This window comes from Colias philodice, chromosome 3 (assembly GCF_061535455.1).
Source record: "Colias philodice isolate Cphi_HAF_F1 chromosome 3, ilColPhil1 Martin Lab GWU primary, whole genome shotgun sequence".
NCBI classification, from domain to species: domain Eukaryota; kingdom Metazoa; phylum Arthropoda; class Insecta; order Lepidoptera; family Pieridae; genus Colias; species Colias philodice.
In genome coordinates this window covers 4,397,372-4,419,651 of record NC_143088.1, presented here as the reverse complement: position 1 = coordinate 4,419,651, position 22,280 = coordinate 4,397,372, and the positions used below count along the sequence as shown (strand labels likewise).

Sequence of the window (22,280 nt, the reverse complement as noted above, 5' to 3'; positions counted from 1 at the left end):
CACAATCTAGTTTTATTTTTATAACATAAAATCTTAGATCATGAAGTATAAAATACCCCGCTCTTGATCTCTCTCCAATATAATATATTACTATACTCTATGGGCGTATTCAGAAAGAAAGCTTGAAACTTATAAGCGCTTATAAGCGCTTATCGGCGCTTATAAGCGCTGGTAACCCGCGCAGGAAAATATATGAACATGCGCTTATAAGCGCTGATCGGCGCCGACAAGTTTGTTGTTCATATATTTTCCTGCGCGGATTACCAGCGCTTATAAGCGCCGATAAGCGCTTATAAGCGCTTATAAGTTTCAAGCTTTCTTTCTGAATACGCCCTAAGTCTCTCTCCAGTCGTGTCGAAATTACATCGTTATTGATAGTATGTAAGGTAGATAATATAATAAATTAATAACGTTATCACTTATAGGTTTTTAATAGTGCATTGTTATTAACAAAAATTTAGTAATAAATCCATTATTACCAGATCGCTCACATGCGTACATACAAGGTACATAAATATATACATTCGTGCAATGTTCGAATGTAAGCACGCATTTATTTTGTAGCTACAAGTTTATTTTCTGAACGCATCGTTTAAATTTAATTTGTCATGTTTTCCTACAGATGGCGCTGTGTCGCGTCTTTGTGACGTCACATTATTGATTGTAAAGGAGATCGTCTTTTGGAGACGCCATCTTAAAATAAAGTGATATAAGTTTTGGTAGCGTAGAATTTAAAAAATCCAAAGTAATCTTAATTTTTAGTGTAGCATTTGTGCTTATATAATTTTATTATAACATTACTAAGTGATACGGACCAAGGTATTAGTCTATTTTGGTTTTGTTTTATATCTCTTTGCGATAAAAATTCGTTTGTTATTTACCGTTCTCTCTATTCTAAATTTTGTTAGTACCGTTACTTCAAGAAAATTTTTGTCAACTTCTTTACGGGCATAAGGGTGAAAAGTGTAGTTAGTGAGGCTGAAAAAAACAGAGATCATCGATCCAGCGTCCGTTCAACCTACGGATGTAACACGTCAATATACTCTGAGGGCAGGGCTAAAAATTAGTCTATCTCAGTGCTGTGAAAGTGTTTTATGACTTTTATGGTTCCAGTGATCCGTGAATTGTGAGAAGTGTTACGATAAAGTAAAATTACGTTTTCACGTTTAGTTAAACGCAAATAACGGTAAATAATTAGCCGTTTCGTCTGCGAAACAAGCTGTGAAGGCCAGTTCTTTGTGGTGATTGTCAGTGGGCAGATAGTTTCGTTTTTTGTGTCGAGTAATAGACCAATTGTGGTCGTTGCAGTTGGTGGTCGGTGCGAGGGTGACCTCCTGATGGTGTGTACATCGCAGCATGTCTGCACTCTCGACGCCGGGCGGCGGAGGCAATACGGCGCAGAGCAAGCCGACGTCCGGCAAGCAAAAATATCAGAAGTTGGACATCAATAGTCTGTACTGCGCCAACAGGGTATGTGACCTACATACTTACAAAATTGTTAAAAAATATGTTTTCTTCTTAGACAATATCTTTGTAGTTTGTATGTTTTCAAAATTTAATGATCTCTTCTATTATGCCTTGTATCGTCATCATCTGTATTCTAAATAAAGTGTTTCGTTATGTCAATTCAAAGACACTGTATGTTAATTGTTTAGACATGATGACAAATAAGTACCTACAAGGGTTTTCAAATGTCTTCCTATTTAATTTAGAATAATGAATCAATGTCATATTTTTTTCTAAGGACAGGAATTCAAAAAGTACAAGAAATATTTATTGAAAATAATGTAATTGAAATATCATTCATCTAGAAGGTCATTGACCTTATGAGATGACCTTGTCCTTGTGTGTATTCATTTGTATAAGAATTATAAGGAAGCTTGAATTAATCCTTTAATTCATTCAATTTATAAAATATAAATACTGAATATCATACTTTTTATATTTACAGAACGAAAATTCAGAACCGTCCTCAGTTAAATCACAATTAAGCCGCAAACATGGAATGCAAAGTCTTGGAAAAGTGCCTTCTGCGAGGCGTCCTCCTGCCAACCTGCCTTCTTTGAAAACTGAAACTGGTCAAGACCCAAGCGCAAAGTAAATATTTACGTTGAATAATGTGATTGGCAACAAATTTACAGTACCTATTTAAACTTCATTAAAATACTCACTTATTATAACTCACTCATTTAAACTTGTAGCTTAGTCTAATATGTCTGCCAAAGTATAAGAAAAATTATATTTACTAATATTTTTTTTTTTCAGCTTAATTTCTACTGTCACTACTACTGTTACAACAGCGGCAATATGTACCTCACAGACAGCAGTAAGTGTGTTTTATTGGATTGGGTTTCAAGTCTAAAGGCATAAATTACATAGCAGCATAAATAGTAACAATAAATTTTATTTAAATGCATAAATTTCTTTTGTAAATTTAACTTTAGACCACAACGTCAACGAGTGGTGCCATTGCGGGCACAGGGTCAGCAGGCTGGGTGGCGCTGCCCCCACCCTCGTCGCCACACTTCCGTACAGAGTTCCCCTCATTGGAGGCAGCAGCTCAACCGTCACACCGTTCTTCAGATCATTCTGCACCCCAGTTACAACTGAGACCACAAAGTAAGTGTTACTATTGTTCAGTTATTTTTTCACAATTTACCTGTGCTACTATTACAGTAAACATAGAATCTTAAAACATACTATTTACTTTATATTTGTTTTAAATAACTTAATAATGTTGCTGATAACAGTCTGATTTCTGTTATATAATATGAAAATATTAGATTATCATAAATATTGTAGCGGAAGGCAGTTGGACGTGCGGTGGCACGGCCGGCGTTCGGCAAGAAACTACATCACCCGCCGCCGCGCCCGCCTCCACGCCTGCTTCACAGCAAATACCCGCCTACCGCGCCATTGTGCCATCCTTCGTATGTATAAAACATTCAGTGTTACATTTGAAACAATCCATTTTTTTTAATTGCATAGGTTACTCATGTAACAATTTGTTTTTTGTTTAACAGCTGATGAAAGGTAGCAGTGGTAGTGGGCTTGGAATAGGACCTTTGAATACACTTCGTGATAATAGAAGTAACGCTAGTGGCAGTGGGGGAGGTAATGCAAACAATAATAATTCTGGAGGCCCTAGACCAAACCCAAGGCCATCAGCTACACCGAGAGCTGTAGAGGTTCTTACAGCACGACCCATCCTACGCGATGAACAAATATCTTCACTTGATGATATATCGCGTGATGCTGGATGGGCTCAACATGACGATATTGATTATGAGTAAGTATTATGAATAATATTTGTGTGAATTAAAATTTACTGAGGAAATAAAAAATGTTGGTGCTTTTAAATCCAGTTTCCCTTTTTATTGTTTTTGGTAAAATAATTTTGTTAATTTCAGTCAAAAACTGGATTTCTCTGATGGTGAATCTTCAGCACCAACCCCTAAAACCAGTAACAAAAATAATAACCGCGCCAGTATTGACGTTGAACGTGTGGATTCTAAAATCCAGGATCCAGGTGATGAAGATCAGCTGTGGGCGGAGCGTAGGCAGAAGCAAAGCAATGAAGTTGCTCAAGCCGTCGCTCGTGCTCGCCAACGCAAAGAGGAGGAGCAGCGCCGTCAAATGAGGGATGCTTCTACGCAATCTAAAGGAAACCGTGATAGGACTGATAGAAATGATCGCGATCGTAATGATCATAGAGAGAGAGATCACGATAGTCGAGAAAAAGATAGAGTGGAAAACAGGGATCGTATGGAGAATAAAGAAAGGGCCGACCGCGATAGAGATATAAGAGATAAGGATCGCTTAGATAATAGAGACCGTGATCGTATGGATAATAGGGAACGTTTTGATAATAGGGATCGCGATAGAGATCGACCTATTGATAATAGAGACCGAAACAGAACTGATAATAGGGACCGTCAGGATGCTGATAAAGATAGAGAAATGCGTGATCGAAATGATAATAGAGACCGTAACGATAAACGGGAACGTAACGATAACAGGGACCGTAATGATAATCGGGACCGTAACGATCGCGACAGATTTGATAGAGAAAGAGACCGCAATGATAGGGATAGAGAAAGAGATAGGGCAGACAGGGACAGAAATGAACGGGATCGCGATTTTCGCGATCGTGACAGAGACTACGGCCGTGACCGCGACCAAACCAATCCTGCCTTTTCCAAAACGTTCCAAGCAAATATTCCTCCTAGGTTCTTGAAACAACAACAAAATAGACAACAAGATGACCAAAAGTATAGACCCAGGCGACAAGAACCCCCGGCGTATAATGCGCCAAGACATGCTCCGCATAATGGCCGGCGTTCTTATTCAAGGTTAGTAATATTATGTAATGTATTCATACTATTTTTTAATTTCATCTTTCAATAAATAAAGTTAACTCGCTTTATAATTAATTAGGGCAAATAAAAAGCTGTACTTGAATACTAATAGTCCAGGAGGAATCGGCGCATGAGTACCGAAAACTATTCCACCTCAATTTTTTTACGTGATCCTCTTCAAATTGCCCTACTGATGATATAAATGCATGTTGCCATGGGGCAACCCGGTGCCATATTGTTTAAACCGAAATTGTTTAAACAATTGCAAGGAATTGTTATTTTTCAACCGGACAAATTTTTTTTATATTTTTTATCGAAATACCAATAAAAAAGGTCCAATTACTTTTCACGATAAAGTTAATATTTTCAAAGATATGAATTTTTTAAGGTTTGAAAAATCTCAAATTTGGGTACTTTCGACCCATGAAAAATATATTTAAAAAAAAAATAATATATAAGTAATATTTTTTTTTCAATTCTCTATACAATAGTTAATAATATTGTTAATAGAGATTTAAGAAAATTTCATTGTTTATATCTGTTTTTTAATTGTTAACTTCGCGCGCTCACAAGTACGCGCCGCTTACCTTTAAGTATCGCCGTCTCTCTCTTACTCATGCGCTGCATCGGCCTCTCTGTGTCTTGAATCATTATTTATCATTTATCTTAAAAACTATCAACTTTATCAAGATTTCTAAAGAGAGCAATCTTATTAATAATTAAATTGTCTACAATTTGTTTCTTATATATTTTTTTCTGAAATCAATTTTTTTAAAGTTATTTAAGCATAAATTGAAACATGTAATTAAAATTACTTTTTTGTCAGTTTATATTACTTTTTTGTTATTGAAACAGCAAGTAAGGTAAAAGACCCAGTTATTGACACTGGCCTAGTTGTTTGACACTCGCAATTTGATTTTAATTAAAAGAATGAAATGTTCTCAAAAAACCAAAGATCTTAAAATTTTTAATTCAAAAATTATATTTATTAATTTATTAGAATTGATTTGTTTTTTTTTTAACTAAAATAAAATTTAAAGTGTCAATAACTAGGTCTTTTACCTTATTAATTACATTGAATAACTTCTTCAAACGAAAGTTATAGATGGAGAAGTATGAAATAATAAAACAAGATTTAAAAATAAGTATTTATTTATTATCAATATTATTTTTATATATTATATTCTTACAGTCTTCTGAATCACAACCACATAGAAGTATGCAACTTATATTATTTTTTTTACAATAACAAGCTTTGGTTTTACAGGCTTTCTTACAATTACACGGTTTTTTAAGATTAGTTGGGAATGGTAAAAAACAAATATAATAAAGGTAAAAAACAGATATAAACAATGAAATTTTCTTAAATCTCTATTAACAATATTATTAACTATTGTATAGAGAATTGAAAAAAAAATATTACTTATATATTATTTTTTTTTTAAATATATTTTTCATGGGTCGAAAGTACCCAAATTTGAGATTTTTCAAACCTTAAAAAATTCATATCTTTGAAAATATTAACTTTATCGTGAAAAGTAATTGGACCTTTTTTATTGGTATTTCGATAAAAAATATAAAAAAAATTTGTCCGGTTGAAAAATAACAATTCCTTGCAATTGTTTAAACAATTTCGGTTTAAACAATATGGCACCGGGTTGCCCCATGGCAACATGCATTTATATCATCAGTAGGGCAATTTGAAGAGGATCACGTAAAAAAATTGAGGTGGAATAGTTTTCGGTACTCATGCGCCGATTCCTCCTGGACTATAAGTATTGTTTAGAAATCAAGATCAATAACAGTCAAAACAATTGAAAGTTGTTGAATTAGAAATTACATGTCCCACAGACGGAGGCCCCAAAAGAAACTCAGATTTACTTAGAAACTACATTTAATAACTAAAATGAGACTTTTACACCCATGTCTGCACGATGCGGACCGGAGTTAAAGAATTAATTATACATTTTAATAATTATGAAGACGTAAACTTGGATGCTAACTCAGGGAAACCGCACCCACATTCTATTCCCGTGCGAACGGCGTATTCAGCAGTTTCGTATACCCCCCGTCGTAGACCCCTGCCTTCATACGAAACTGCTGAATCGTCATCGGGGTCGTTTTTTTTTAGAAAATAATGTGATTTGGTTAAAAACAACTTTATCGCCTGAAAGTGTTTTACTAACTATAAAAACACTTATTATAACCTATTTCAATCAAACTTAATAATTTCCGTATCATCAAAATTAAATCCCGCTAGATTGCGATTTCCTTACACTGTGCAGGGCCGTAATTTAGATCACCTTATAGTTATTTATAATATTTTTTTCGTCACAAACTCTTATATTTTTTAAATTTTTGTCTAATAGTCCATTGAATGAGTCCCTCCAAGGGGGGTCTAGAGTGCGTAAGTTAGTAACGTAAGATGTTTCTTCGGAAACATGTCAAGAGTCCCTAGGTAATAAACATACTAAAACCCCGGGACACTAGGAGGAGCCCCGGAGTGGGGGAGGGGGGGAATGGGTCCATTTTTTCATTTTTCGCTTAAATCTCAAAAACGGTACATGTTAGAGAAAAACTTTCAAGAAAAAGTTGAAAGGCCATAAAATTATCTACAAGTTGTACCTAAATCATTTTTTCCTATATCCTACCGTTTCTGAGTTATACGCAGTAAAAAATGATTTTTCTCAAACAATTTCCCCATACTACACATCAATCGATCAAAAAATATTTCTTTCTTCCAAAAAACTCAAATGTGCAACTTGTGACCGGTACTGATAGATTGCTCTTAATTAGGTCTATAATTGGTAAAATAAACACATTCCTCCATGGAAGCCTTTAGGAGGAATCGATTGTCAAAATATTATATTAGGGCAGTTTGAGTTACTGAACATGATCTTTTTATTTTTTTCTTCCAAAAAACTCAAAAGTGCAACTTGTGACCGGTACAGATAGATTGCTCATAATTAGGTCTATCATTGATAAAAATACCAGATTCCACCACGTTTTTTGGAAGAAAAAAAATAAAAAGGTCAAGTATCGTAACTACCCTAATAAAATTCAATTCCCCGTAAACGCCTCCGTGGTGGAATCTGGTATTTTTATCAATGATAGACCTAATTATGAGCAATCTATCTGTACCGGTCACAAGTTGCACTTTTGAGTTTTTTGGAAGAAAAAAATAAAAAGATCAAGTTCAGTAACTCAAACTGCCCTAATATAATATTTTGACAATCGATTCCTCCTAAAGGCTTCCATGGAGGAATGTGTTTATTTTACCAATTATAGACCTAAGGGCCTGTTCAGTGCGACGCGGATGACCTACGCGGACGTCCGCGACGGACGGTCAAATGTATGAAACCTTACAGCGCGTTCAGAGCGACGCGGAGCTGTCCGCGTCGCGGAGAGCTATCCGCGCGCGGTCGAAATCGCTCCGCGCCGCTCCTCCGCGCCGCGGATGTCCGCGGGCGGACGGTGCTTGGTTCTAATGTATTTGTTCAGTGCTCGGCGGACAACAGTCACGCGGAGCGGATGTAAAGTACTGTCGTTGTCATGGCGGCTGCGTCAAATGTGCAAACCGAGAGGGCTTAGATTATACACCTATAGATGTAACCATGGCGTGACCGCACTTGAAACAGAAATAGAATTTTGTGGTGTTGCCTAATAAGTTGGCAATTCCCACATATTAGGTAAAAAATATTATGAATCTTACTTGATCGCGTACAGACTTTATAAATACCTGTAAGTACTTCGCAAACTAAAAATTCTGAATTTGCATATTTTAAATGCTAGCTTCAATAATGTAACTCTTATGTCGTAGTCGTACGAAATACTTTAATAAAACCTCCGTAAGGTAGGTAAGGAGAATTGTATGGACATCATTGACACACGACACGTTCAATGATGAAATAAAACCAGTCTATAACATAAACATGTTTATTATTTATTACTATATACATAATGAAATAAGTACAGCTTGGCAAAAAAGAGTAGAAAACCGGAAGTCACTACTGTCCTCTCGTTACCAACACTTTGAATGATTTAATTGTACTCGTTTATTTTTATACAGTAATGAATCATCATCAAAATGAATGGAACAAATTTTTGAATATTTTGTTGGCAGCCAATTTTCTCGTCCAGTGGCATCCAGCCATTTCTTTTTATCAATATTGGATGGAAACCTGAAAAAAGAAGATTTTATTCGCATGTTACGAAAGTTTATCTTTATTGAGTAATAAGTTAAATAAACTACAATAAAGCCCTTAAATAAATGTAACTAAAATTAAAGTTTACGTACAGAAGAATTAATTTCCTCTCAATAAAAATATTATACTACTAGCTTTTACCCGCGACTTCATCCGCGTGTTAATCCAGGTAATAAACTACTCATGTGCAAAATATCATTGAAATCCATCCAGACGTTATTGCGTGATTGAGTAACAAACAAACATCCAAACCCTCGAATTTATAATATAAGAAGGATGAGTACCTACCATGATAAGCAAACCCAACAATCATAATCTTTAATTATAATCATAATCTTTATTTTCTCTTCACAAAACAAGACCTCGAATCGTATGTATGTACTGACAATAAAGAAATATGATTTATTTGGGTAAATTAAAGTAGCCATTATGGCAACCCTGAACCGTTCATCGTTAATCGTTATTTTATTTTAAGATAGTGAAAACACGTATCACAACTCAATATTCTTGGCATCACATCACTGAATTCATCACAAAACATCATAATCGATGATCATCTGGCATTGTAATAACGAAAGAAATGATAATTTCGCCTACTTACGTGTGAAATGTTATTCCTTCAATTTTTCGCTCACTCCGGCTTTTACAACCCAAAACACTGCAACCCACCATCGCACGTACACTAAATATTCTGTATTATCCAATTTTTATACGCAATAAACACTGTAAATTCACACAATCACAGAAAAATCCAAAAGACGCCAAGTTTGTTTGTCACAATCTGTTCTTGCCAAACAATAAAACCGGCCATGTCGACAAAGACAAAAACTATAATATATTCTGTCCTGTTTCTTTGCATGGGTTTGACAATTAACGATCTCGCTCTTTCAAGGAAGGTCATTTTAGTGGTTACATCTATAGGTGTATAATATAGGCGAGAGGGTTACAGTCGATCCCGATCCGCATCGCACTGAACGACAAAATCATCCGCGACGGACGCAAAACCTAGTCCGCGTGCGGACGGTCCGCGTCGCACTGAATCGGGCCTAATTAAGAGCAATCTATCAGTACCGGTCACAAGTTGCACATTTGAGTTTTTTGGAAGAAAGAAATATTTTTTGATCGATTGATGTGTAGTATGGGGAAATTGTTTGAGAAAAATCATTTTTTACTGCGTAAAACTCAGAAACGGTAGGATATAGGAAAAAATGATTTAGGTACAACTTGTAGATAATTTTATGGCCTTTCAACTTTTTCTTGAAAGTTTTTCTCTAACATGTACCGTTTTTGAGATTTAAGCGAAAAATGAAAAAATGGACCCATTCCCCCCCTCCCCCCACTCCGGGGCTCCTCCTAGTGTCCCGGGGTTTTAGTATGTTTATTACCTAGGGACTCTTGACATGTTTCCGAAGAAACATCTTACGTTACTAACTCACGCACTCTAGAACTTTTTATTCAATGGACTATAATGAGTTTCAACAATGTGATGTATTGACAGATAGAGGTCTGTATACAGGGTGTCCCACTGTTGGTATACTAAGCTCAAAGGAGGTTATAGTTTTGCATACGCTGAGTACGTAAAAAATAATTAAAAAATTCCAGACGCATTTTTTTTTCAAATAGATGAATTCTTAAAACTCTATGTGTACACCCATAACAAGCGAGCCGCCCAACTTTGCCACCAGCACGTGAGCTATCGTTTAAGATTATGTTTTCATAGATAAAATGCTCATATTAGAGAAGCGGTATATGCCGGCTGCGCGAAGCTAGAGAAGAAAACATGGATTTTCAGGAAAAATTTAGCAAAAAATTTTGGACGTAATTTTTTTTAAAGTATTTTTTACGTGATCAGTGTATGCAAAACTACAAGTTCCTTCGCGCTTAGTATACCAATAGCGGGACACCCTGTATATTGAAATAGAATAAATAGATACTAATAATTAAAAAAAAGAATGAAAATACTTTAATATTACTTTAATAAATAACCATATCTCAATTATTTCTTTTTTTATCTTTATTTTCATTATTATTTTTATAAAAAAAAATTCTCATTAAAACAATTAATCCAAACCTAGGATTCAGTATTTATTACTGTCACCAAAAATTTTCTTATTCATGTATTCTATTTCATTTAAAATTATTAAAGTTATTTTAGACAGAAAAATTTTAGTACAACAACCATTATAAATTATAATTATTTTCTTAGGGATTATTCTGACCGCGAAGATGATGTAAGACGGGATAAAGAAAGCTCAGGACCCCAATGGAGATCGGAAATGCAAGACCAAGATAGAAGTGGTAGAGACTTCGATCGTTCTAATTCGAAAGATTATGGTGAACAAAAGGATCGTCGGAATGAATCTGATAGAAAATACGAAAGTGCGGTTGAAAGTAGTAGAACGGCAGCTGATAAGTTATCTGAAGTATTTGAGAGGAAAAGTATTGCTCTTTTTGAACCCTTTGCTAATTCCGACTCAACTGCATCAGTAAAAGCTCCTGAAAGAAGGATTACACCACCATCCAATGTTCCACAACGTGATTCCTCTGAAAAAGATTTTGGCAAAACATCCTGGGCAGAAGTTGCCAAGGAAGAAACTACCAACCAGAATACAGTAAAGCCTCCTGTAGAAAATGTGGTTCCAATAAAAGGCAATGAACAGCTTATAAATGAACCTTCTTCTTATAATGAATCTAAAGAAAATGCTTCTACTCCAATTTCAGTAGCACAAACACCACAACAGAATATTGTTTCAGTAAATATTTCTTCTGAAAATAATGGCACACAGGCCCAGATAAACAAATACTCTAATAACATCCCTCACCCTCAAAATTATGTTCATCCCCTTCAATCTAATCAAGCTTCTCCTCATGTACAAAATCATAATACTCCTTCAGTCACCTCTCTTCAACCTTCATTTACTGATAGTCAATCTCTTCCTAAACCAATAAATGTTTGTCCTCCTAAAGTTGAAGTAGTTCCTAATGTACAACAGCAACAACCAGTTTCAGAACATGTAACTTTACAAAATAATAAGCCTGGTTTTAATAATAATATTCAAAAAAGTGAAAAGGTACCTTTGGAGACTGAATCAGTGATGACCAAATCTAATAACGATCCTTCCATTGCCAGCATAAAAATTAACGATCCACGCTCTACGGAAGCTATCCCAGCAGACTCTATCAATATACCTGCTGAGGAAGTAAAGAATGAAAGAGTTAGTAATGAAAATCTTAACAAAATTGCTCCTAAAGAACCCGTGGAAAGAAAATCAAGTGGATCTGGATCTGAAAAGAAAGGAAGAGGATTTGGAAGTGGTGGTTATAATGTGTATAGTAGAGGTTGGGGACCTAGAGAATCTCGAGGACGTCGGTCACACCGCAGTTCACGATCTAATAATAGAGCAAGCGAGTCTGATGGTTCAACTGACGCGGATCGTAAAGAGAGGCGTAGAGCACCACGGAGCCCAAGAGGACCTAAAAAACAGGATAGACCTGAAGATGTTGGTAATATTCATCCAGATCAAGTTCAGGTAACTCATGCAACTGATGCACTGGAGAACAGGGAACCCTTTGCACCCCGAGGTCAACCTTCTCGTCGTGGTCGAGGTGGTTTTCAAGGTACTACAAGACCTCCTGCTCCTGCTAAACGAGTTACAGGTTATGGGCCACCAAACACGAAAAGTCCGTTTAGTCAAGCTAACCGCGTGAAAGAAAATGAAGAAGTTAAAGAAGGAATCCCGGATGATATGGACAAAGGTGGCAACAGACAGCGTACAGGTTCATCAGGAAAAGGACGTGATCGTCGATCCAGGGGTGGAATGGGGCCTAACAGCGGCGAAGATGAAAATTGGGAGACGACTTCCGAACATTCCGAAGGTGGCGGAACTCGCCGGCGTTCTGTTGGGGGAAGACAATCTGGTCAATCTCAAAAAGGTGGAAATCGTAATCAAAATTCAGGGAATAGACAAAATGGTCGTAATGCACCAGCAGCTAAAAAAGATAACTTATCAGACAAAGGAGTTGATGTCACAGAGGCTATGACTGATTTAAAAATTTCTGCAGCTAAGAATGAAGAAGCAGTTGATGATGGATTTCAAGAAGTGCGAAATAAAAAGACTTCAAAAGATGCGCGAGGTTCTTCTGCAAATGCTAAAGACGAAAGTCAAAATAGTACAAAACAACCTCGTTCACGCTCCAATCAGGGCGGCGGTAGAAATGGATCTTCAACTCGAAATTCTAGTGAAAAATCTAACTCTCGTGGATCAGCTCCTGTGTCTGGTAAACCCAATTCGCAATATGAAAGGCCGCGTACAGCTAATCTGCCTCCACGTTTTGCTAAACAAAGACAAAAACAACAAATGGGATTAGTACCTAGTTTTATTCCTGATACGGGAGCAGCCCCACCTCCTCCTACAGTTAATGCTTGGGATAAACCAATTTCACAAACTCTAAGGGGAAATGTAGAAGAGCCTTCAGAAGTGGTGGATAAATCCAGCCAATCGAGTCAAAGAAGCACCCCAGGTGATGCAAACACTCAAATTGAACCCAAACCTAATTCCACTCCTGTGGTTGTACCTGAAAAGACTGGTGTACTTGATGGATCAACTCCTCCAGTTGAAACAATAATATTCGAAAATACTAACTACAAAACTCCGCCAGCTGAAGCATTAAAATCAAAATATCAACCAAGTGCTAATACAGTTAAATCACAAGAGGAAGTTGCTAGCGAGATGGAATCTCGAGCACTTCAATTTAATGGTGATGTAAGGACACGGCCCAGATCGATTCAAGAGCTAATGGCTGAGACTGGTAGACCTGTAACTGAGGCTGAAGGCTCCCTAGGGTTGCCAATGTCATTTGATGCAACTCAAAAAACAGAAGATTCGTCTGATATGAAATTAGACTTCGCGTTCGATTCTGATCTCGGACAATTAACCGAAGACAAATCAGCTAAATCACTTGGATTGCCACGCGGTACTCATATGAGTACTTCAAATACAATATCTCCACTGGCTGCCGATCTCAATTTAAAAATTGCCAGTGTAAAAAAAGTTTGGGAAATGCCAGCTGTTGCTGAAGGAAGTGAAGAATTACAGTTTGCCGGTTTTGAAGATGCGCACAATAATGCAGATACAGGTGCCCCGCCAAATGTTTGTAAAGTAAAGCCGACGCAACAGTTGCAATCTCCACCGCCACAACACTACAATCACGTTAGCTATCCGGGCGGTTACGGCGGTCTGTCAGTACCTTCTCCGCCAGCTGTGTTATTTAATTCGTCGCAACAAATTCTGGGTTCCTCCCAGCAACTGCCACAGCAAGGAGGGCTCTATGGTGCCTTTTTAGATCAAACAAGGGGACAATTCGGTGGATTCCCTGCAAGTCCGTATGGGGCAGGATCAGCCACTCCATATAATTATCAGCCTCCACCAGATATGTTCCAGAGCCTGCAAAGTCAGTACCGAATGGTAAGTTAAAAACAAAAATCATTCATGCATATTATAATAATATTGTCAGTTGAACTAAAAAATAAATTAGTTATATACTAGTTATAATATAGTATTCATATACATATTATAATTAAAGGTTCAGTAGACAATAAAGTCTTCATCAATTTTTAGGCAGCAGCTGGGGGTGGCGCAGCTTTTGGTCAATCAGGACAGTTGGGTAATAGTCCCAGCACAGTTCTCATCTCTAGCACATCCAATTCATTGATGTCTGCCACAGTTAAACCATCTTCACAACAAATTGGTGCAATAGGTAAATACATGTTAAAAAATAAAAATGTTTAAACGTTATTTTTAAATATTGAATACACAAAATATTTTTATACTACAATATAAAGTCTAAACAAAAGTATTAAAATTATTATCAAGTACATATATTTTGAACATGAATGATTATTTTTTATCGCGTAGTTAATGCACAATTCGCAGGTAGCAAGGGCGGCGGCGTGAGCGGCGTAGGCGGCGTGGGCGGCGTGAACACGTTCCAGCAGCAGTACCTGGGCTACTCGGGGCCGGTGGGCGAGGCGCCGTACTCGCTGCCCGGCCTGCTGCCGCGCCCGGCGCCGCCCGCCAACTCGTACTATTCGCCCTACCAGCCGCCCAACGCGCCGGCGCCCACCTACCCGCTGCAGTTCACGCAGCCGGCGCAGTCCAACGCGTTCAGCTCGCAGTTCCTCTCCTCGCAGCTTCACGTCGCGGCCGCCGTGCAGCAGATGCAAGTGAGTGTGCATAACGAAAATACATCAAGGATTAATTATCCGATTAAGGGCCGATTTTTCAATCCCGAGATAAACAGTCTAATAACTACCCCTCGAATAGATTTATTCAATTATTTATCTAACTCATAACGGCTCGCCTATTTTTCAATCGTGATTTATTTGATGAATAACTATCTGACCAAATATTTCCATATTGGCAGCTCTGCTCTCGGAGTGGCGAAAAAAACATATTAAATTAGTCAGGTTAGAGCGGGATAGAGTAAACTCTTGCAATTTGTCAACAACCGTCATTATGACTCACGTCAGGAGTGCATTTTAAGTTTGTCTTGTATTGCTCTTGTCTTCTATGATTGTTGATTGTTGTTTTGATTTGAGTAAAGAGTTTGGTTAAATTTGTGTTTCAATTTATATATTTTACGATGGAAACGACATACGTTCGGCAAATTTTCAATGGCATGGTCATCAGTACTATCAAAAACATAATTTCAATATGATTTTAATTGATAATAATTATATAGAAAGAGGTTTAATTGTTAATAATTCTACGCTCTATGTTATGAAATACGAAAATATCCCAAATTTGACGCGTCAGTTGTCAACTCAAACGCCTAACCGTCGAATAGCGCGCTATCTGGCCGTTGGAGCGGCAAATAGATTTATTCCTCAAATAACGTAGTTATTCGATAGATAAGTCCTATTCGTCTATTGAAAATTTGAATATTTTGTTAACTGAAGAATAAAGTCTATCTAGCTGTTTATCTGGGCATTGAAAAATCGGCCCTTAATGACATTTCTTACTTTTGTTCAAGTAATCCTGCTATAGTAGAGCCATTTTAATAGGCAACATTTGACAGTTCAACAAAATTCAACAACATAACCTAGTAATGACGACATAGACTAATATATTATTTCGTTTTGTTAGAACTGCACATTTGCTTAACTTTTTTCAATTGCGATTACATATTTATAATAATAATGACCGAAATAAGTAATTTTAAGATTTGATTTTCTGATAAACCATTTTAAACACAATAAACAATTTCTGATATAAAGAACTGACGTCGCTACAATTTTGTGTCAATAAACCTTTTTTCTTTTTAAATACCAGAGACATTACTTTAAAAATCGAAATCTGACATCTAGAATCGAATGCATTGATTACTTGTGAATAAAAATCATCATAAATTAATAAATGCGTTGTTTTTTTTTTAATTATGTAGATACTTGTCTTATTTTGCTCGAAAGAAAACTTATATTACTGGAACAGGGATTCACCTGATGAATTTTAAAATTGATATGTGTTTCAAGTTCGATAGACAAATGTTTCAAATGTCCGTATCGATTAATTTAATTTAATCAATGTTTGCATAAAGGCCTATTGTACAAAATCAAAAATTTATTACCACATACCTTCTATGGAGTTTTGGCATCTTATATATCCAATAGAATATTTCAAGTAACAGAAAACGAATGTACATCAGGCTTCTACAATATCCTTGCTGGAGTACCACAGGGATCAGTACTCGGACCAGTTTTGTACACCCTATACACATCCGATATTCCAAGAAACTCAGATGTAGTAGTTGCGACGTTTGCAGACGATACAGCGTTACTTGCATCACACAAATGTCCGATGCAAGCATCCCAAAATCTACAAAAGGCACTGAATGAAATAGAATCCTGGATGAAAAAATGGAAAATTACTGCCAGTGTCACTAAATCAGTACACGTGACCTTTACTCTTCGCAAAGATAACTGTGCTCCTGTAAAACTAAACGGTACTCAACTTCCCCACTGTGATACTGTCAAGTACTTGGGCATGCATCTAGATCGTCGACTTACCTGGAAAGAACACATTAAAAAAAAGGGACGAAATAAATTTAAAATACAGAGGACTCCACTGGCTTCTAGGTCGAAACTCAAAACTGTCCATGAACAACAAACTCCTCATTTATAAAACAGTCCTTAAACCAATATGGACATACGGACTGCAACTTTGGGGTGCAAGCTGTAACTCTAATATAATGATAATGCAACGAGTTCAAAACTATATTCTCAAGCAATTATCAGGTGCTCCCTGGTTTATCAGAACAGAAGAGGTCCACACTTTATTGAACATACCAACCATCAAAGAGGAAATATGTACGCAACATTTTTCATACAAAGTGCGATTGGGAAAACATCCAAACCCTCTTGCTACAAAACTGCTTGAACCTGAAAACGTGCGTCGTCTCAAAAAGCGACGAGACATTTTTGACTAGTCAACATTGCCGGCTACCAAGCCCGATAAAATAAAGGGTGGACTCCAATGGGAGTAGCATCCTTCATGCCATACGCGCCTTCAACATATCCGCTTATAGTCTAGCGACTGATCGCAGATATAATAATTAAAAAAAAAAAAAAAAATCAATGTTTTTATGCAGGTTACCCCTCTTCGAAGATAAAATTGATAGACATCAAATGTAGCCTATTAACCCGTTACGCGTCCGGCGCACAGCCGGCACCGATCCCGATAGTGTCAAGGGAGTTCACGAAATCTAGCTTTTTTATGACTACCGAGTTTGAAAATTTTATTTACCCTATTGTTCTATAATTATATGCCATGTATGATATATTTTTGGAAAGAGGAAGAAACTAGTTATAGCATAAAAATGTAATCATGACGATATATTTTTTCTATAAAATTATAAAAAATTGATTTTCTTTTGTTTTAATTTTAATTGCTTACATACTAACACTTACATGATAATGCTGAGTCATCAAATGATCATATTCACGTTTTCATATCACTACACGATTGCCAAATACATTCACTTATATTTTCACACATTTAACACAACGTATTTCACTATGAATAATAACAAATCTCCATTATTCACAAACAAGAAAAAAAGCGCCATTTTGCGTCTTCCGCACTGAAAAGTTGAGACACTTTTTCACTGAGTATTCTTCAAATATCCCTAAAACCAATATCATAAACGTATTCTACGTAAAATTTCCAGTAATATACGTCTCAATTATCACTCATCTAATTATTCCTCTCGGCATAATTCACAATCCAAATATTCGTTGAACAAGACAAATGTCACAAACTATGGCCGATGACGCAACTCAATCAATGATTCACTTTTTTATTTTTATTTTGTGGTTTTAGTCTCTATTACCTGTCTCGGAGTCGTGTCGATTCGAATTATAAATGTTTAAGGCATAGAGAAATATTTTTTATACTGGAAACATTCACTTGTAAGAACTACAGGTGACCTTCAAAGTCATTGGCCGCGTTAGGAACAGCTTTTGTACGCAGGACGCTACAGTACCATTTTGAGTTACGAGCAACCGCTGTACGTAGGACGCGTCACGGGTTAAATTGGCTCGACTATAATCCTACTATCCTATCCTACTAATATTATAAATGCGAAAGTTTGTGAAGATGTGTGTGTGTGTTTTAACAAACGGTGTTAAAGAGTAACCTCTTTCACGCAAATACTACTGAACCGATTACAATGAAATTTAGCACACATGTAGAGGGTAACTTGGATTAACTCATAGGATAGGTTTTATCCTGGAAATCCCACGGGAACGGGAACTATGCGAGTTTTTCTTTGAAAACGTGGGCGAAGCCGCGGGTGGAAATCAAGTGTTTTATAACATCCATATTTACTAATGCCTAGCAATGTTAATGGTTATCTTTTAAAAAGTCATGCAAAACCAAAGAGAAATAAAAGTACATGTCTTTTATCAAGAATATTTATTATTTAATATTTTATTTAAGGCTAAAAAAAACAAATACTACAACATGAAACTATTTCCACCAGCAACAATACCGCGCGCCACCGCTGCAGCAGCAGTACGCGCCGCAGCCGCGCCCGCCGCCGCAGCAGCAGCTGAAGAGCCCGCTGCACGAGCACGCGAACGGGTTCCCGCTGTGCGACTCCGCGTCGCCCACGCCGAAGGGCGCCGCCAAGCCGCAGAAGCCGCCGCACTCGCCGCCGCAGCACAAGTACCACCAGCACCCGCAGCACCAGCAACACCAGCAGCACCCGCCCCCCGCGCACACCCCCCACCAGCACCACCACCAACAACACCAACAGGTAACTATTGTGTGGATCGATATCGGTCACCCGCCTTTGCGACATCTTAATGCTCACATACATAACAGCAAATTAGCTTTCATCTTCGATTCTTTAATTGAAAACTATCCATGTAAAATTTGCACATAACTCATTAGTTTCGTTTTAATTTTGGAATCGTTTTAATACAAAGGAACTCAATAGCCACTCATTTTTCAGCCTGGCATTGGTTTCAAACTGGAAGCGAAAAGTTAACATAATAAGTAATCAGTTTTTGCACATGTAAAGCAACTAGTCGGCGGCGGCAACAACGGTCGCGGCGGGTGCGGCAACGGCGCGATGAGCCGCAACATGGGCCCGCAGCGCTACCCGGCGCCCATCCAGCGGCCGCACGCGCCCGCCATGCCGCTGTACCGGCCGCCCACACAGCCCGCCGCGCGCCCGCACCACGCGCCGCGCCACAACCTCTACTACCACCACCCGCAGCGCAGTGAGTACTCGCATCCTGCGCAGTATTCGAACATTCACTGTAATTAACCCTGTTTTACCATTCATTTATTGCTCAAATGTGTTATTGTATGTGTTATGCAATGACATATTTATTATGATATATTGAATGCTTCAAAATTTTGCTCTTAAAAAAGGGTATTTTCAATATTTGGTGAAGGAAAACATGCGATATTTTAAAAATATAGAATTTTGTAAGTTGTGTGTTTATATGCCGTAAGTAATAATGAATATTCGCAGACGGCAGCGGCGGCGGCGAGCCGGCCCGCGACGGGGGCGACACGCCGCTGACGGCCGAGGAGGCGGTGGAGGCGCCCGCCGCCAGCGACGCGCCCGCGCCCGCCGAGGTGAAGGCGGAGTGAGCGCCGCACGCGCCTCACGCCCCACGCGACCCACGCGCACGTAGCACGCGGCTGACGGTTCTCTCGGTATTTTAAGTCGTAAATTATGGATGTGATGATTAAGATTATTTAAGATTCGGACGGAGACGCCTCAGGCCAGGGCTCCGCACCGGAGCGCGCCCCGGCCGGCTCCGGTGGCCGCGACGCGAGGCGCTCCTTGTTTGTATGTAAATATCGGACGGACATCCGGCTGTCTAATTTGACTGTTATATTTTAAGTATATGTAAAACGCGAAGGTCGGCAGCTTCGCTGCGAACGACCGGAGCGCTGCGAGGACTCTGCGTCCGCTTAACGATGCTGCCTCGAGACCTCTCACTAGTGAATATGTAGCCACGGTTTTGCATAACGAATGACGATGCAATATAAATAAATAATGTAATTTGGAGCGGAACGACCGAGTTGCGCTCGGTGTCATCTGACCGGTGCGCGTTAGCGCTCCATGTATCATAATCAATTATTATATGCGAATAAAATTATTATGACCGATATTGGATTTTATTTACTTCAAAACAACACTCCTTTTCTATAGAAAACTTCAATGCTTTGGTTAGTGTTTGTTTTTTTTTCTAAGGACAACTACATATTTTTCTAATAACATTAATAAAATTACACGTCATTAATAGACTGGGGTAGAAGCCTTTGAAAATAATGAAAAGATAAAAAAATCGCAGTCGGATGAAACCCATTAGAAAAGGAGGGGAATATGATAAAAATGTAAGGAAAAATAAATTACGGTCAATCCGAGTTCGGGAAGCGGGAGGGGGGAGCTTTAAAGAGAAAAAAATGGTTTCTCTCGATTTCCGACGAAACTACAAGTCCTATAGAAAAAAGTTCAATGGCAAAGTTGTAGGTAATTAAAAGTTCTACAACTTTTGTATTCACAATTTTTTCACATAACCTAAAAATTTAGGTGAAAAATTCAAAAAAACCAAGTTTTTGGTCTTTTATTTCTATCTACTTCAAAATTTATTTTTTTCTACGAAATTTGGTGGAAACTTACTTTATTATGTCCCAAATACACTGTAATTTATTTGATTGAAAATATTTATTTTTTCGCCTTATTTTGAATTAATACCAAAAAAACAACCTAATTTTCAATCGAAAAGTCACCCGTCAAAATATCAGCTTTTTTCAAAAACTTGGGGTGCCTTTTATTCATTGAAATCTCTACTTTCATATGGTGTAAAAAAAATAAACACCACCATAGTAAATGTTCTCAGGAAATGCATACAAACAGTCTGAAAATTAGCTTTTACTAAATCAGGCACACTTCTTGAACTCTATATCTTCTCTTGTATCGGCTTTTCGGTAATATTTCAAAAGAAAAATAATTATCTGGTCTAAGTTTAATATTTTACAGCATATTCAAAAGCAAAATGATGTCGATAAAAACATTTCAGGTAGTTCGAGAAGTGTGCCTGATTTAGTAAAAGCTCATTTTCAGACTGTTTGTATGCATTTCCTGAGAACATTTACTATGGTGGTGTTTATTTTTTTTACACCATATGAAAGTAGAGATTTCAATGAATAAAAGGCACCCCAAGTTTTTGAAAAAAGCTGATATTTTGACGGGTGACTTTTCGATTGAAAATTAGGTTGTTTTTTTGGTATTAATTCAAAATAAGGCGAAAAAATAAATATTTTCAATCAAATAAATTACAGTGTATTTGGGACATAATAAAGTAAGTTTCCACCACAGAACAGTAAAAACATATAGAAGTGCTGTAATGTCTAATTAGTATGAAAACCAGTGTCGCCAAACCCACACATTTAAACCGATAGTTATACAGTACACTACAAGTAAACTATGCCTTTGATTGGACAGCTTAATTTGAGTAAAAACTGACTTAGGTTATAAATTCAGCATTTCAATATGTACCCTAACGCACCATGTTACGGTTTATTTTAGTATAACATCCCTAGGTATATTAGCTGTTTTGTTTCTCATTGCACAGAAATTCCAAATTCGAAAACATTCAGCTATTCCACAACAGAGGGCGTTAGTTTTCGATAGATATAAATTTGAAACGCAACACATAGAGATAAGGTTGAAATTTGTGTCACTCAACATTAATGACATTAACTTGATATTTATCTGATGCTATGCTCTGAGGGATGTCAGCCTTGTTATCGATAATTCACAAATAAATATTTTTTGTGTATTTTTTTTTCTTTCTTTTATATGAGTATAGTATAATGCGTCACATTTTGGAGTATGTTTATTACTACTAAGTACGTCTTTTTATATTATTATTATTAAATAAAAAACGGAATAGAATAGTATAAATCTATATTTACAAAATACAAACAGAAAATATGCATTATTTTAAATCTTGGAACTGTTGTAGGTTTGATGTATCGGTGGCCTTTGTTAGACCGCTTAGTACTGTTCGGCATCCAGTTAACTCGTCACGTTGCATTTATCCATTTCTCTTTTAAATTAGCCTCTTTGGGAAATCTATAAATAAATTAGACAAATGAAAGCTAAGGAAAAATAAAATAAAATTTAATATTTA

At 37.2% G+C, this 22,280-nt stretch overlaps 1 protein-coding gene and 1 long non-coding RNA gene across 6 annotated transcripts; one reads left to right on the top strand and one right to left on the bottom strand.

The window, feature by feature from the left end:
- Positions 1 to 645: 645 nt before the first annotated feature.
- LOC149489557 (uncharacterized) lies at positions 646 to 20,250 on the top strand. Of its 5 annotated transcripts, none has more exons than XM_089714174.1 (14): positions 646 to 819; positions 1,309 to 1,470; positions 1,952 to 2,097; positions 2,266 to 2,326; positions 2,445 to 2,619; positions 2,803 to 2,930; positions 3,024 to 3,289; positions 3,411 to 4,352; positions 10,770 to 14,028; positions 14,182 to 14,320; positions 14,497 to 14,786; positions 18,602 to 18,877; positions 19,145 to 19,346; positions 19,604 to 20,250. In XM_089714174.1, exons 2-14 carry the CDS (start codon positions 1,357 to 1,359, stop codon positions 19,723 to 19,725), a joined length of 6,120 nt encoding a protein of 2,039 aa, XP_089570300.1. In that variant the 5' UTR covers positions 646 to 819; positions 1,309 to 1,356; the 3' UTR covers positions 19,726 to 20,250. The 5 variants fall into 5 exon arrangements, with proteins under 5 accessions (XP_089570300.1, XP_089570297.1, XP_089570298.1 ...); XM_089714171.1 differs by having other exon boundaries at positions 19,145 to 19,385; XM_089714172.1 differs by having other exon boundaries at positions 14,479 to 14,786.
- On the bottom strand, positions 8,281 to 9,479 carry LOC149489558 (uncharacterized). The gene is made up of 2 exons (XR_016318296.1): positions 9,165 to 9,479; positions 8,281 to 8,539 (listed from the first exon to the last, which is right to left on the bottom strand). It is a non-coding gene; the product is annotated as an uncharacterized LOC149489558 (long non-coding RNA).
- Positions 20,251 to 22,280: the final 2,030 nt, after the last annotated feature.

Excerpts from the sequence above, each read along its gene's own strand:
- LOC149489557 (XM_089714170.1), top strand. The coding sequence starts at position 1,357 with ATGTCTGCACTCTCGACGCCGGGCGGCGGAGGCAATACGGCGCAGAGC. Across the intron at positions 1,471-1,951 it reads GTCTGTACTGCGCCAACAGG|AACGAAAATTCAGAACCGTC; the intron begins GTATGTGACCTA and ends TTATATTTACAG. Across the intron at positions 2,620-2,802 it reads GTTACAACTGAGACCACAAA|CGGAAGGCAGTTGGACGTGC; the intron begins GTAAGTGTTACT and ends TAAATATTGTAG.